The sequence below is a fragment of the Cervus canadensis genome, chromosome 15, assembly GCF_019320065.1.
Source record: "Cervus canadensis isolate Bull #8, Minnesota chromosome 15, ASM1932006v1, whole genome shotgun sequence".
Classification (NCBI taxonomy): domain Eukaryota; kingdom Metazoa; phylum Chordata; class Mammalia; order Artiodactyla; family Cervidae; genus Cervus; species Cervus canadensis.
The window spans coordinates 38,116,426-38,131,253 of NC_057400.1; the positions used below are offsets into that span (position 1 = coordinate 38,116,426).

General features: G+C 44.7%; 1 protein-coding gene across 2 annotated transcripts in view; it reads right to left on the reverse strand.

Annotated features, from left to right (window-relative positions):
- ACVR1 (activin A receptor type 1) overlaps positions 1-14,828 on the reverse strand; it is a 127,286-nt gene that overhangs the window by 33,169 nt on the left and 79,289 nt on the right. For both annotated transcript variants that reach the window (XM_043488353.1, XM_043488352.1), the window contains exon 3: positions 848-1,111. In XM_043488353.1, coding sequence (XP_043344288.1) covers positions 848-1,111 — 264 coding nt within the window. The remainder of the gene's footprint in view (positions 1-847; positions 1,112-14,828) is intronic.

Below are 14,828 nucleotides of genomic sequence, written 5' to 3' on the forward strand. Positions count from 1 at the left end.
ATACAACATGATCTTGTATCAGTGTTTTGTTTTGTTTTGTTTCATTTTTCTGTCTCTCTCTCTTGCTAGTTATCATTTCTGGCCTTGGATACTTCTCATAACCTCTCCTACAGTTTGTTTCTTTTTTGTGTGAGTGAAAGATTAAGGACACCTATTAAAAATGTAGTATATATTAAGACAGTAAATTTGGCTTGGGCTGAATCTACAGACTAAGGTACATTAATATTTGTAGGGACTTTGAGATGCAGTGTAGGGCTCAGTTTATGGGGAAACAGTTTCAGAAGAGGATTGAAGTCCATATTGACTATAATATGGAGAAGATTCCACATAAACTATAAGGTTGAGGTGAAACCTCACCCAGCTTCAAGTTGCAGTGATAGATCAGTGGGCATCCGATACAGGAGAATGGCTTTGTCTCCTTCCTCTTAAAGAAGGAAAGGTATTCCTCTCAGATGCCAGAGCCTTATGTTCCATTTTCCTCCCTACATACTCAACATAGAGACAAGTACCTAATAAGCACAACTGTTTTAGAAATTATGATCTCATAGCTCCTTTCAGAAAAAGGTATCAGGAGCTATTCACCTTCTCATGACACCAAGAGACATCTGGTCTGCCAAATCGTCCCCAGAGTAGATATCACTTTGCTCCCTTTCCCCAAAACATCCATCCTCCTTATAGATTCCAAAAGGCCATGCCTTTCTCTTCCTCACTGGACCTAACTTCCTTGTCACCCATTGTTCAAAGACTAGAAGGAAAGTCTTGTGGCTACTCACATCTTTAACCCACAAAGAACCAGGATAAGACTAACTAAAACCCTTGATCTAGAAATAGAAAAGTCCATGGGAACCTTTAGTAGGCAGCTGGGCCGTGATGTTCCTGTTACACCAGTCCCCTTGGCAGCACTCCACAGCCTGGCCAGGTGACGGCGGGGTCTTACAGGTCATCTTCCCCTGCTCGTAGACCTGGAAGCAGCCTTTCTGGTAGACGTGGAAGCCATCATTTATGCTCAGCGAGGAAAAGCACTGCTGGCCTTCACAGTGGTCCTCGTTCCCACAGGAGAGGCCTTCACACACACACATGTAAAGTCTGGGGTTTACCTTGGGCTTCTCGTCTGCAGAGTGGGGAGAGAAAGGAAGACAAAAATCACCGTGTGGGTTGTAACCCCATTGGGGGAATCACACAGTCTCTCCAAGACCAATGCAAACGCATTAACTGAACAGAAGAAAGTCAGGTGAAGCATCACCACTGGTCATGATCTTACATCTCTCATCTGACCAACCACCAAATAATAATCACCTCTCAAGGTATGAATGTGTTTCTACAAGCTGGGTGCGCTTTTACATCCTACTAGGCTGAAGAACCTAGTAGTTATCATCTACTAGTTCTTATCATCTGTTACAGGCTTCTGAAAATGGACTTCTCCCATTGTGGCTTTCAAGGTATCTTTGGTTTGGTGGGCTCTCATATCCCAGTTCTTGAATCAGAATGTTTTTACCAGAGCATAATGCTCATTGCTTTTATTTTTTGTAGAAGAGGCTCCTAGATACATAGCATCTGCTAATACCAGCTCCCACTAGCTGCATAGGAAACCCTGTCGACTACTCACACAAGGGCAGCTGATGTTCCTGCCATCACCTGTCTGCTTCAGAAACACAACAGAACAGTAAGAGTTCACAAAGGTGCACGGTCTATAATTACATATCCATATTATCGATAGTTTCGCTTAGATGTCTAGATTAATTTTTCCGTAGGAGAACACTTGAGTTTTTACATTAATTACTATGGGAATTCATCACTGCTAAAACATTTTCAACTGGCAGGGAAAAAAAGCGGGGGGCACTAATTATTGAGGATGGAGGCACAAAAAGACAAAGGGAATCGAACAGTGTTTGAACAGTAAAGTAACAAGTGGGACTAAAGGAAAAGCCTACACAGGTTGGTCCAAGGCACAAGACAGATCATCAGAGAAGCATACCTCACCAGACCTCCTAATTGTCTCTTTCTGAAAACACTCATTTGCAGTTTCATCTTTCAAATCACTCTTTTCTTTCCTGTGTTAGAATAATTAGTTCAGACTGGTTGGTACCAACAGTTTCCACTAGTGGATAAGGAAAGTGAAGACAGACTATAAACAGCCAATTCCTGGAGGCCCCTGATTAGTCTGCTGAGGCCACTTTGACCAAAGCACTGTTCATATAAAGGGGTGGCGCCTTTCACGACCCCCTGAAGGTCTGCAGCACACACAGCCTGCCTTCAAGTCCCTGAACCCTCTGTGGCAGCAGGTCAGTGAGAGAACGGCTTCCTTCTTAAAATAACAGGTCGGATGGCTGTGCTTTCAAGAGGAGACCTTAAGGTAAGGTCTTTGAAAATGTCAAGTTCATTTACACAGATTTGTGTGGGTATGTGTGGAGGTGTGGGTTATCTCAAAAAGAGAAAAGCATTCTTCATCTTTCTTCTTCCCTCTTCAAAGCAGTGAAAAATAGTTCACTGCCCACTGTAATGTGGGTGCCTCGTCCCACAGAGTAAGCGCATACAGACACACAGACACAAGCTTTCTATTTATAATTGACTTGCTAGGTCTTTTGAAAACCACAAGGGGCTCATCTAAGAGCAGAGACATGCCCGAAAGCAGAAAATCCAAAATAGCCGCTGACAGTGTATGTATGTCACCAGTCTCACCCCCAAGGAGCAAGAGCCGTCAGACATTTTTAATGAGCAAGAACGCTAATGAGCCGAAGGGTAGTCTTTTATTTTTCCTTGCCTAGAGAAATCCAAGAGAAACTCCAGCACCAATCTATTTCTATGAGGATGAGAAACATATATATCTGTTGACATAATCCAGCAAAAAGTTTACTCTTGCCAAAAGCAAGTTGAAAGATAATATTTCTAGGGAGTCTAGACATGCTTGCCACTCTCGGATGGCACAAAGCTGTGCTGAGGGTTGCCAACTATGCTGCCCAACAGGTGATGGCTCTTTGGAGGGAAATGGATGGGCGGGGTGAGGGGCAGAGTTAGTGGTGTCATACTGATTTGCGATCATAGCTGAGAATTTAAAAGTGTATGTTGAAAAGCTGTTCAGTAATGTAATTTATGTAAATGTGAGACACAAATGTGTATTTTAAGACCCTAAATAATTTTTAAAGGTCATGGATATCCAAAAATACATACTGAACACATTAAAGAGGTTGTATCTGTTGATGCTGGGTTGGGGAAGAGGGGCTGAAGGGGTAAAATGAAAATAATACTGGAGAGGAGCTGGCCACAGACTGATAATAAATAGAGGAGAATGAATCATTTACTTGCTACACCTACGGTCTGCCAGGAACAACAACAAACAACAACCCCAGGCCATAGAGGGCTCACTCATCACCGATTCTATGGAAACAGATGGTTCAGGGTACCAAAGAATTAATTGCACTTGGTGGTTCTAATAAGAAAAAAAAAGTCAATTAAAAGAAATAAAGTAACGACAATAATAATTTCTCTAACGTGCCTTCAGAGTGAACTCGGTTCTTAAAGTCGAAGCCCAAACTCTAGGTGCACAGGCACAAGATGTCTCCTGCCTTGCCAAGGTCTCTGGCTTTTGAAAGGACATGGGGATGGTCTGACAGATGTTTAAATTGTGACCTAGAGAATACTGCCAGAAGTGAGTAGCCTCAAGTAGATACCGTCTTTAGTAAGATTCAGCCCACTAGAACCAACCCTGCCGTGCATCCAGGCGTAACTGGGTACAGATTTTAATCGGATCTTATCCTGTGGGGTCATACTCTAAGTTAAAAACCAAGGTTTTCAGATCTTCCCTGCCACAATCAGAAAAAAGGAAAAAAGAAGGAAGACAACTCTTAACTCTATGTAATAATTAACTCAGTCTCTGATATGGGCCATGAGTTCAGTTCAGTAGTTAGCAAATGGGAAAGTATAAAAACTCCACCAACTCTGCTTCCTATTTTGCTTTTCACCAACATTTAATTTTCTTAATTTGTGAATTCCCATATGACTGATTAGCAGAGCCCTTAGTGAATCAGGTTTTTTTTAATACAGCCAAATATAAAGACCTTAAATTCACAATCTAAGGATGACCCCATGCACCCCCACACACATCTACACCAGACCCAAACATTAGTTAAACGCCACTTTGGCAATTTTATCCAACAGAGTAGATCAACCTAAGAGACCCCAAAAGGATTTTCTGAGCCAGGATCACTAATTCAACAAAGCAGGTTAAAAGCAAGGTAGTAGCATTTTCAGATCTTAATATTCACAATTCTAAGAAACACAACAGGCCCCCAAATGCCTGTGACTCACTGTTTTCATCTTGTTAAAATTTAGGAATAACCATAACATGTGTGGGCCTGGGATATCTTATTTGGGGTAGGCTGGTGGGGTGGGGAAGTGTGAGAATTATCACAAAGCCCTTTTTAGGGCCACAAACAAGGGTCTGTGGACCTCTAATCTCTCAGACTGAGATATAAATACACTACACATCAGGGAACACCGAGGAAGGATAATCACCTTCTGTGACTGATTTTCAACAGTCCAGCCAGGAAGCGCCACATCTGATATGAAGCATTTTACACTTGCCTGTGCAAATAACTAGGAAGTGCCCTGGCAGAAGGCAGTCCGTCTACTCTACCTAATTGACGCTCATTTAAATAATTCAGTAATTGAAACGTCAAGCCAGAGGTATTCCCTCTGTGCAGAGCTCACCCACACTGTTTGTTCTGAAGGCACCTCCCAGCATTACTCAGTGTTATGGCTGGCACTCTGTGCCCTCTGGAGCCCCAGAACCAGGCCTGTGTGAACACACTGGCAGCCCACGTCTGGCTGGGAGCAGCAGGGAGTCCTTGGCGCCACCTGGAAGGATCCGGGGCTGGCTCTGCAACCACAGGCTCAGGCTGGGGATCCCAGGGGTTCACCAAGGCCGAATCCTTTAAAAGATTCTCCTCGTTCTGGGTGATACCCAGCTCACCATCTGGACACACCTACTCTCACAGCCTAATCCTGGGCTGGCAGAGGAAGAGGCAGAGCAAAGAGCATCGCAGATTTTCTAAGACTGTCCAGAGTTTGGGATGATCTTGTGCCTCAGAGTAAGAGGACCCACATTCATGTCTTAAGTGGGACTTGAGCAACCTAGGCACACTCTGAAGGGACTTCCATGTTCTCCTGCCCACCTGCCCAGTCATGCATTCCAGAATGCTCTGAGGCATTTCAGTTGATGGTCATTCTTAATGGTGCACAAAACCCCACGTTTCCCACTGAAGTCTTTGACACAGAAGACAAATGAGAAAATGCTCCAAGTCAACCAGCCTGTAGCTGTGATCCCAGGAATCAGCAAAAGGAACAGCTGAATTTCTTACAGGCTCACCTCAGAGCGGCACAAACAACATTGCAATGATTAGACTACCGTCTATGAGGCCATTGTCCAATAGCTCAGAACTTTATAGGCTAAAAAAGGAACCCCAAACATCCGTGGACTTCTTCCAACAGTATAAACAGTTCATTCATTTGAAATGACAGCTTCTATTAGGCTCATAGATATGGGAGGCCTTCCATCAGCTCCTAAGCCGAGAGTGCAGTATGGCACCTTTCCAGAATCTTCAGCATTTGAGATCTCTGGCATTAAACAAAGGCTTACGGAAGGATTTTGCAATGCCAGGTATCACTGCCAGCAAGCCTGCTCCTGAGACAGAAGCACAAAGGTCTGTCCAGACTGCCTAGTGAAGGGCATCTGATGGTCTGGCAAGAAAGCAGGCTATATGCTTGGAAATAAAAGACACCCAGGTGCCTAAATGCTCTCATTACAAAACATCCACTTAGGGAACCCAAATCATTTTTTTTTTTAACCTGAACAGAGAAACTGATATTTGGTAAAGTTTAAAAGCGAAGAAGAAAATATGAATAGGGGCAACTGAATAGGATCACATATAAATTAGAATAGCAACAATAAAAAATGATAGTAGGGTTTCCACAATTTTGAACTCATGATGCCTCTATTCTAAATGTGCCCTTCCTCCAGGGTTCCCTCACTGAGCTAATGGTGCCCCCATTTCAGATCTACAAGCCTGACTCCATGACCCTCAAAATGGAGACACACAGGGAATTCCCAGTGGTTAGGACTCAGGGCTTCCAGTGCTGGGGCCCAGGTTCAATCCCTGGTCAGGGAACTAAGATCCCACAAGCTGCGACCCTGCCTCCCTCAAAAACGGGGGGAGATACAGTGGTCACCCTGCCCTGGCTGACCTGCGCTCCACCTTTCCAGCCTCACCTTTGATCCCCTTGGTTCTGGGAAGGGTTCCTCCTGCTTCAGGAGCGCAGGTCTACTAGGTATGGAATTCCCCACCATGGGATGCTGGGCTTCCTTCCTGAGGACACCCCCCCAACCCAGTCTGTGCCCGTCTTCCCTTCAGATCTCACCTCATTCTCCTCAGAGGAGCCTTTGTTCACACCCCCAAGTGTAAAGCAGGAGCCCCTATCTACACTCACACACACGTGTCAGCATGTGTTCCACGTCCAAGTCTCCCCTCCAGACTGTGCACCCCATGAGGGGAGGAGCTGAGCCCACTCGGCTCACCCTTAGGCTCCCCACAACTGCCTCAGCCCCCGGCGGGAGGACACGCCTGATGAACGTTTAGCTCCAGAATGAATTTTCTCTTCACAGACAGGATTTAGAGGTGGGAAGAGACATGATGCTGGTTTTCAGAGCCGACTGAGCCTATAAAGTCTTTAAATGTCAGCAGAGATCTTCAGGCAAGGCTTAGTCACCGAGCCAGCGTGTCTGTGCAAAACCCTTCTCCCTGCAGGCGCTCGCCACAGCGTCACAGCTGGTCACCTACTCGGGCTTACAAGTGTGGAAAATTGGTACTTTTTGTGGTATGGTAGGTTTTCTGTTTGCTTGCTTGTGTATGTTGGAAGAAAGAAGTAAAATGCAAGAGTTCTGAAAACAAGGAATTATTTAATATATCAATAGAAGAGCAGGGCTTTTATGGGAGGTCCTTCCAGCCTCTATGATGCTATGGTGATCAGAGAGCCCTGGCTCCAGCCAGTTTAGAGATGTCTTGCAGGACTTGCCTGCTCAGCAGGGAAAGGATGCGTCTGGTCTCTGCTACCATTTTTCTCCTATCAGTGAAAATAATGGCATTTTCAGCAGGGAGTGAGGAAGAGTGAATTACATCATTTTCCCCTTCTTGCTCTGCTGAAGGTGATAAGGATTCCTAAGTCACCCTGCATTTGAACTGCTGAAGCTGGGGGGGTGGGGGAGAGTTCCATCTGTCTATTTTGTGTCTGGGCTGACTCCTTGTCTCTGAAATAATCCCTGTAAATGAAGTCAATTGCAGCAGCCACACCTTTTATTTCAAAGCCAAAAACTCCGTCTGTGTTTAAATGACTAACAAGTTAAAGAGCATTGTGGGGTATTGACCTAAGACAATACTGGTCTGTCTCTTCCATGATTTTTATGATTCTATGAACACAGCAGAGACTTAGCTTTAACACGTGTGTCATGTCTGTGAAGCAACTCCTTCACAGGGGAGAAACATGGGGGTCATTATTTAATCTTTCTTCATTTTGTCTTCTTGAATTGGCGCTTCATATAAACAAATGATTACCAGGCCTAATGGAAAGTACCTACTGAGGAATTCTTTCCGAGACAATATACCCCTACTCTGTCCCATGTATTCTTGCATCTAAGTGAAGCTCCAGTTGTTGGGAGAGTAACAGAGAGGACACAGGCTGAAGGAGGGGGAAAATGCACTGGGGAATTATAAACACTTCAGAGAAGTCATTCCTTGTTTAGATTCAGGAGAGCCAGTGATGTGGGACCATCTATAGCATGTCTTGGGCTTGAAGCTCATCTCTGTGGGAAGAGATGTTCCTGACTCATTTGGGTTATCTCCACCACCCCTTAGGATATCTGGGGAGTGCATGGCTGCTCCAGCAAGGGTTTCCCACACAGGCTCTATACTGAAAATATACTGCATGGGACCAGACAGCAAAGAAGGGCCAACAGAGCTCCTACTTCCGTTCCCCTCCAGAGCCCATGACCTTCTTCTCTGGGAATCAGGGACCGAGCCTCCAAGGTTGCCAATCTCTGCTTACCATCAGTCAGCCGCCACCGCACCCCCACTCCCTTTCCGGAAGCTTTCAAACCACAGAGATAAACCCTTTAAAAGATGGGCAGCACTCCAGTTTGTTAACAACAGCCTTAAACTGCCAGCCTCTAGGTATCATGGCACCCAGAGCTCAAGGCAAAACCATCCAGAAGTAGTTAAATCCAGCTAAATTCCTCCTCTCAAGCTCTCCACCCTATCCCAGCCCACAGAAAAGCACAGATGAGGTATTTTCTAGACTCTTTTCTTTCCAGCTCAAATGAAGCCAAAGAGATCAAAATACCCAAGGGGTTAAAAACTGGGGCATAGCCCAAACCTCTGACATTGCTGCTTTCCTGTCTCCCAATTTTCCAATCACATCCTAAGGTCCTGTAGGTTCACAACTCCACGGAAGGTCAAAGAAAGAAGGAATCCCATGACTACAAGCTTTGTGCATCTGTATTATAATGTGATCTTTGCTTTGCCTATCTTTATTATCCCAAGTCTAAAAATGAATACAGTCCACAAGAATTCATGAACTCCTAAATTCAACACACTTAAGACTGGCTTCCTCATCAGACACTGAAATCCTACAAGTCACCATGAAAAAAGTTGAGTGTGGGTCATTTTCAGTTTATTGTTTTCTTACTCCCAAGCCCACAGAAAGGCTCCTGGTGCCTACACTCTAGGTGGGAACAGAAAGCCTTTCTTCAGAGTGCTGTGAACCAGAACTGGCTTTTCAAACACACATTCCACACCCCCTCACGGCCCCCCTCCCAGCTCTGTGGCCCAGCACGCCATTCCCGATTTCCATGATAATCTTGGACCTTGGCAGGAGAAAGACAGCTAAATCCGAGATGTGTCACGAGGCCACTGGCCGGGGAGCAAGAATATCTACACACAGACCAAGGCAAGAACAACAGGCCAGGGTTTCTGCAGAGTGCCTTTGGCTCCCATGGCAGAGCACCGACAGCCTAAAGATAGCCCACGTCTCTAAGAAGGGGCACTTTTAAATAGTAGCTTCAGTACTACCAGTCACTTTAGAAGTTTTTCCTTTCAGAGCCTGCTTCCATCCACACCGGCGTGCCAAGCCTGTCCAACGATGGCAAGCCCGCAGCAGAGATGAAAGCCCAGAAGGAAATGGAAAGAGTCCCAAGGGGAAACAGACAGTTCCTAACATGCTGGGATGCTATGCTGTGCCCACATTTGGACTGCTGAGAAAGAATTACCTAGCAAAGAGACACCTTCTAGAAGTGATCCACAGACAGTCACGGGGGAATTAATGAGCAGGTAAAAAATCAAGCAAAAGAGTTTAACTCAATGTCTCCCCCTTTCTAAAACTGTGGCAGAGCACACCACGATGGCTGCTATCCAGGGTTTTTTTTAGGAAAGCCTTTCCCTCCAAGAGAAAACACAGACCTCTCCATTTGTCAGACCCCGTTTGGCTGAGCAAGAAGTGTGTGGTGTCTTCAGCACATACTGTACATCCATAGTCACGGTGGCCACTCACTAACCACAAGACTGCCCAGCGGAACCACTCAGAAGAGCCTGCTCCTTTTTTGTTTCCTTTTAAGCCAGGGCCAAAGTTCCCAAGATCTTCCTAAGAACCACTGAGATCCACGCAGCCCCTCACCTTGGGCAGCAGGGGAGCCCACGCTGTCCTAAATGGCAGTCGGCCCGGGGCTGGTGTATGAGGGACAGGTGCACCGTGGGCTATTTTCAGTTGCTATCAGCTCGATCGCGAGCCGCACATGCTCAGTAGGCAGGCAAGTTTGGGTTGCCTTTCCAACTCTGGGCAGCCAAGACATACACCTTCCACAGCTGCCAGGGCAACCAGCAGCCCAGTCCTCCTCCCAAGACGGGAGCAATGAAAACAGTGTAACCTGGCCAGCCACCATGCCAGCCAGCAGGCAAGCTGCACCTCTCATATCCCTGCCCGGGTTATTCTGAGCTGGGCTTACCGGCACTCCATGGCAACACAGGAACAAAGGGCCAGCTAGAGAGGGATTTAAATGTCTCACAAAAGTTGCTAGAAAAGTCAGCAGCTCAGCCTTCTGTTTCCATAATAAAAGTAGCGGTGGAATTAGTGTTAGGTTATTGTCGTTTGCTGCTGTTAGAATTTGTACGCTCCCTACAACAAAGGTCTTCTCTTGGAACTAAGGGTTTTGTTTTTGTTTTGTTTTTGTTTTGTTGGCCACTATCGAGTTGCTATAGTTGGGATGCCTTTGAAAAGGCAGCACGTGGGCCTGTCTGCTCAAACCCTGCAGGAGGACTAGTTGTTCCCTGTCCCTTCACCTCTCATCTTGCTGCAGCCTGTGAGCCACTTCACCGCACAATTCCTTCAAAACACACAAACTGAGCCTAATTAATCTTTCAGTGGCTTCCCAGGTGGCTCAGTAGCAAAGAACACACCTGCCAATGCAGGAGACACGGATTCAATCCCTGAGTCGGGGAGATCCCCTGGAGAAGGAAATGGCTATCCACTCCAGTATTCTTGCCTGGAAAATCCCATGGATGGAGGAGCCTGGTGGGCGATAGTCAGTAGAACTGCAAAAGAGTCAGACACGGCATAGCAACTAAACAACAATCCTTCCATAGCTCTCAGTGCCCTCAAGATCCAAAACACACACCTCATGCACCAGGCCCTGCCAGGCTACTTAGGGCCTCAACTCTCAACACGAATGCCTTCTACAGGCTGCTCTGGCCCTGCTGGACCCCCTGGGCAGTGTCCCCCATACACCCACTTCTCTGGACTTGGCCCTTCCCCTGTTTCAAAGTCCTCCTCAGTTCTTCCTTTGCTGGTCTAATGCCTGTCCATCCTTCCAAACTCCCTGGACCACTGTCCCCAGTCCCAGCCCCACGTGCCATGTAGACTCTACCTGCCGACACCCCAGTATGGTGCTGTAACCTGTGTCTCCTCCAACTAGACTTTGACTCTTTGACAGCAAGAACCCTTTCCAGGTATGCTGACATCACCAGTACAGATCCTTGGCCTCATACTAATCAGTCAGCTAAAAGAATGTTAAGACTGGCTCTCTTTTCCCAAACTTGGAATAAATTCTTTGAAAGGACAGGCTTTCCTATCCTGTCCCCGGTCCAGATCAGTTCCTTGGTCTCTTATAACATTATCTTTTTTGTATTATGATAATTATTCATTTGTCAAATATTCATTGAGCACCAACTACGTGCCAGGCACTGTCTCAGACACTAGAGAGAGAACAAAGACCACCGCCAAGTCCCGACCTCTCCCACCCTGGGGCTCACTTTGCATGGGTGACCCCTCACCACCACCCTGTTACCATCCCACATGGCACTGCAGGTAATGGCTCTTAACAGGTAAGACAGCCCACCTTCAGAAACACAGTAAAAAGGAAGAAGATGCCTCCTGACAGTGTTTGATGCTCTTCTGAGAAAGGCTTGATTCCTATGCAGACCAAGAGTCTTCCTTTCAGAAGGCGCTCTAACTAGCAATACCGTTTAATTATCAAAAATTACCCTAAACCTTAGCAAAACTGACTGTCTGAAGCTCATGAAATAGGAAATGATGTGAAAGATAAACAGAAGCCATGAGTGTTTAACTCTACATGGCATTCTGCAGCATTATATATTTCACAGGAGTCAAAGTTTAAACTGGACTATTTGTTTTGCTTTCTCTATTTTTTACAACTTTCCTGAATGGGTCTGATTTATTGTTATTATTATTTGGAGGGGAGGATTTCGTATTGGCTTGGTGTAAATATCAGAATTCAGAAAATAAACAAATTCAGCAAATAATAAATAAAAGAGGCTACTCCCTGCTCCAAGTCACCATCTGAATAAAAAAATATATAGGTAGGGGTTTTTGTTTTTGCTTTAAGGTGTATTTCACCACCCCCTTCCAAAAGGAACTTCTCATTCTCCCTCCTGTTCCCTTTCCTTCCCACATCCCGCAAATGTACATATCCTCAGAAAGTCCACGCTCCACTCTAACCCATAACAAAGAATTAGATGCAGCATTGTGGAGGATCCAGGAAACACCTAACTCTGCAGAGCTCAGATTCAGCTGATTAGAATCAGGCAGCAGCTGTTCCAGTGTTACCACCACGGCTGAGAAGGCACAAATGTAAACTTCCCTCTTCCTGTCAAATCACTGGCTTGCAGAGAGCGAATGGCAGGCTACATAAAGTTGTAAAATAATAATAATAATAATAAAAGGTCTGGAGCAACTCTGTTGGAGACTGTCTGGGTTAGCTGTCAGAGTTTTCACCTGAGGGCAGCAAGGACTTCGGAGCAATATGAGCTCTTGGGAGCAGAGGAGAGCTGTCTTTCCGAAACTGTGGGTTATGACCCATTCTGGGTAGGCAAGTCGATTTAGCAGTTCAAGCAGTTCAAGTTTCTTTCTAAATGAAATAAAACTAAATAGAATAAAAAAGAGAAGAAACAGGAGTACATTAAACATAGAGTGATAGCTCTTTCACGAAATTTTCTTTTCAGGTGTGTGTGAGTCCTACTCCACGATGTTTCTAAATGCAGGTGCACGGGTCCAACTCTAAAGCGTTTCTTACTGTGAGTCAGTGAAGATCTCAAAGGTTGCCCCGCCCTGGGTCTTACACTATCTTGGAATCGACATGAGTTCTGAGTCATTATGACTATTGCATATAACCATTATCAGGGGAAGTTGCCTGAGGACATGCTAGATGGCAGAGGGAGGTTCTCAGCAGTATTTGGAGAGTTACACATTAATTTTTTTTAAATTTTTGATTTTTTACTGAAGGATAGGTGACTTACAATGTTGTGGTTTCTGGTATCCAGCAGAGTGATTCAGTTATACATACATGTATATGCTTTCTCATATTCTTTTCCACTATGGTTTATTACAGGATACTGAATATAATAATTCCCTGTGCTATACAGTAGGACCTTGTTTATAGTAGTTTGTATCTGCTAATCCCAAACTCCTAATTTATCCCTCTCCTATGCCCTTTCCCCTTACAAATTAATTTTTCAACGTGTTTTGTTTTCCTTGGTGTTTACTTTTCAAAAGCAAAAAATAGCACACATGACATGCCTACCAATCTCCTGCTTCCCCAGTTTTTCCATAAGGAGGAGATGGCATCCATGTTCCCTCCCCTTGAGACCGATCTTTGTAAGAGAGAAGCATGGAAACTGTTGCACTGCCCACTCACTGTTGACCACAGGAAACCATTTAATGAGCCAGGGCCTTGGATTTGCTTTCCCATCTGTTCAATATTTGACTCTGATTGAATTTTCAAGTCCGTTCCACACCCTACCACTAACTTCTTTCATATAAATGCATTGAATATGAGCATTTTATAATGTTCACCAGAAAAAAAAAAATTGGATGTGGATTTAGTTTAACTACATACAGCTGAAACAAACATTCCCCAGGAAGGAAAAGCTGAAAGGAAGCTTTGTCACAGCTCACCTTGCATCAATAATAGACTCACTCTGGTAGGTGAGAAAATGTGACAGTAAAGAAGCGGTATCTTGAACATGCACAGCTTCATCTGATATTTACATTTTAGGTCCTCATGACTAACAGCTCAGGACATTTCATCTCTCTTCCCAACAAATCACTCATACCATTGATGATGTGTTAAAAAAAAAAAGATTTTATTCTGAACAAAAGGAATAAATTATAGTAATGAGAAATGAGAGCAACAAATTTAATACGGAGACATTTCTCTTACATTCATTCACCCCTTCACGAACTTCCTGCACTCTCAATAATGAGAAATTCAAAGAAAGGCTTATTCTATTCTTCACCCCCAGTGGCAAAGAGGGGCACCTTTGTGGACCCTAACAAAAAGTCTATTGAAGTGATCTCCTTCCTTCCCTCATTGGGTAATTGGGCTGGAAAGTCTGAGTAGTGATGGCTTTGGAAATACTAAAATCAAGTCAACCCAGAAAATAATTTAGTACTTAGCAATCTTCTCCAGGACAGGCCAGAATCTCTCACAGCAACAAAACTTGCTGTAATAAAATCTAACTATGGCTTGCAAATGCAATAAAATGTGGGTCATGTTAGCTTTGAAATATTTTTGAAGAAGCAGTATGGTATTCCACTCCAAGTTATTTGTGTCATACTCATCCCTGCAGATGCTCATGGGAACAAAGGTAAAACCAAACAAGGAGTTTCTGGGACAAAAATGGACTTCTCCCGGGTGGCATGATAGCAGTATTAGAGCATGATTAGTCTTATTAATGGGAAGGAAAAGGAAGGATATACGGGTAATTAGGACTCAAGTGCTCTTCTCTGTGAGAGCAGATAAAACTCTTCCTGCAGCTGGAGTTGTATATATAATGAATATGAAAAATGAATACTAGGTATGAGAGAGAAATAAAAAACACAAACCCAGGTAAAAGGAACTCATCATTCACTATTATGAGCTCTCACATCAGCCTGTCATATAGACTGAATTGAGCTGGTTCCAGTATGTGCCAGATACAATGTCAGTGGATGTAGCTAATTTAGGGTATCAAAAAATACAAAATTCTGAAGAAGACTGATAATGACAAACTCTTACACACTATTCCTCAAAGTATGCGTGAGTGCTAAGCCACTTTAGTTGTGCCCGACTCTTTGTGACCCCATGGACTGTAGCCCACCAAGCCCCTCTGTCCATGGGGTTCTCTAGGCAAGAATACTAGAGTGAGTTGCCATGCCTTCCTCCAGAGGATCTTTCTGACCCAGGGATCGAACTTAGGTCTCCCCCGCATTGCAGCCACCAGAGAAGCCCTGTT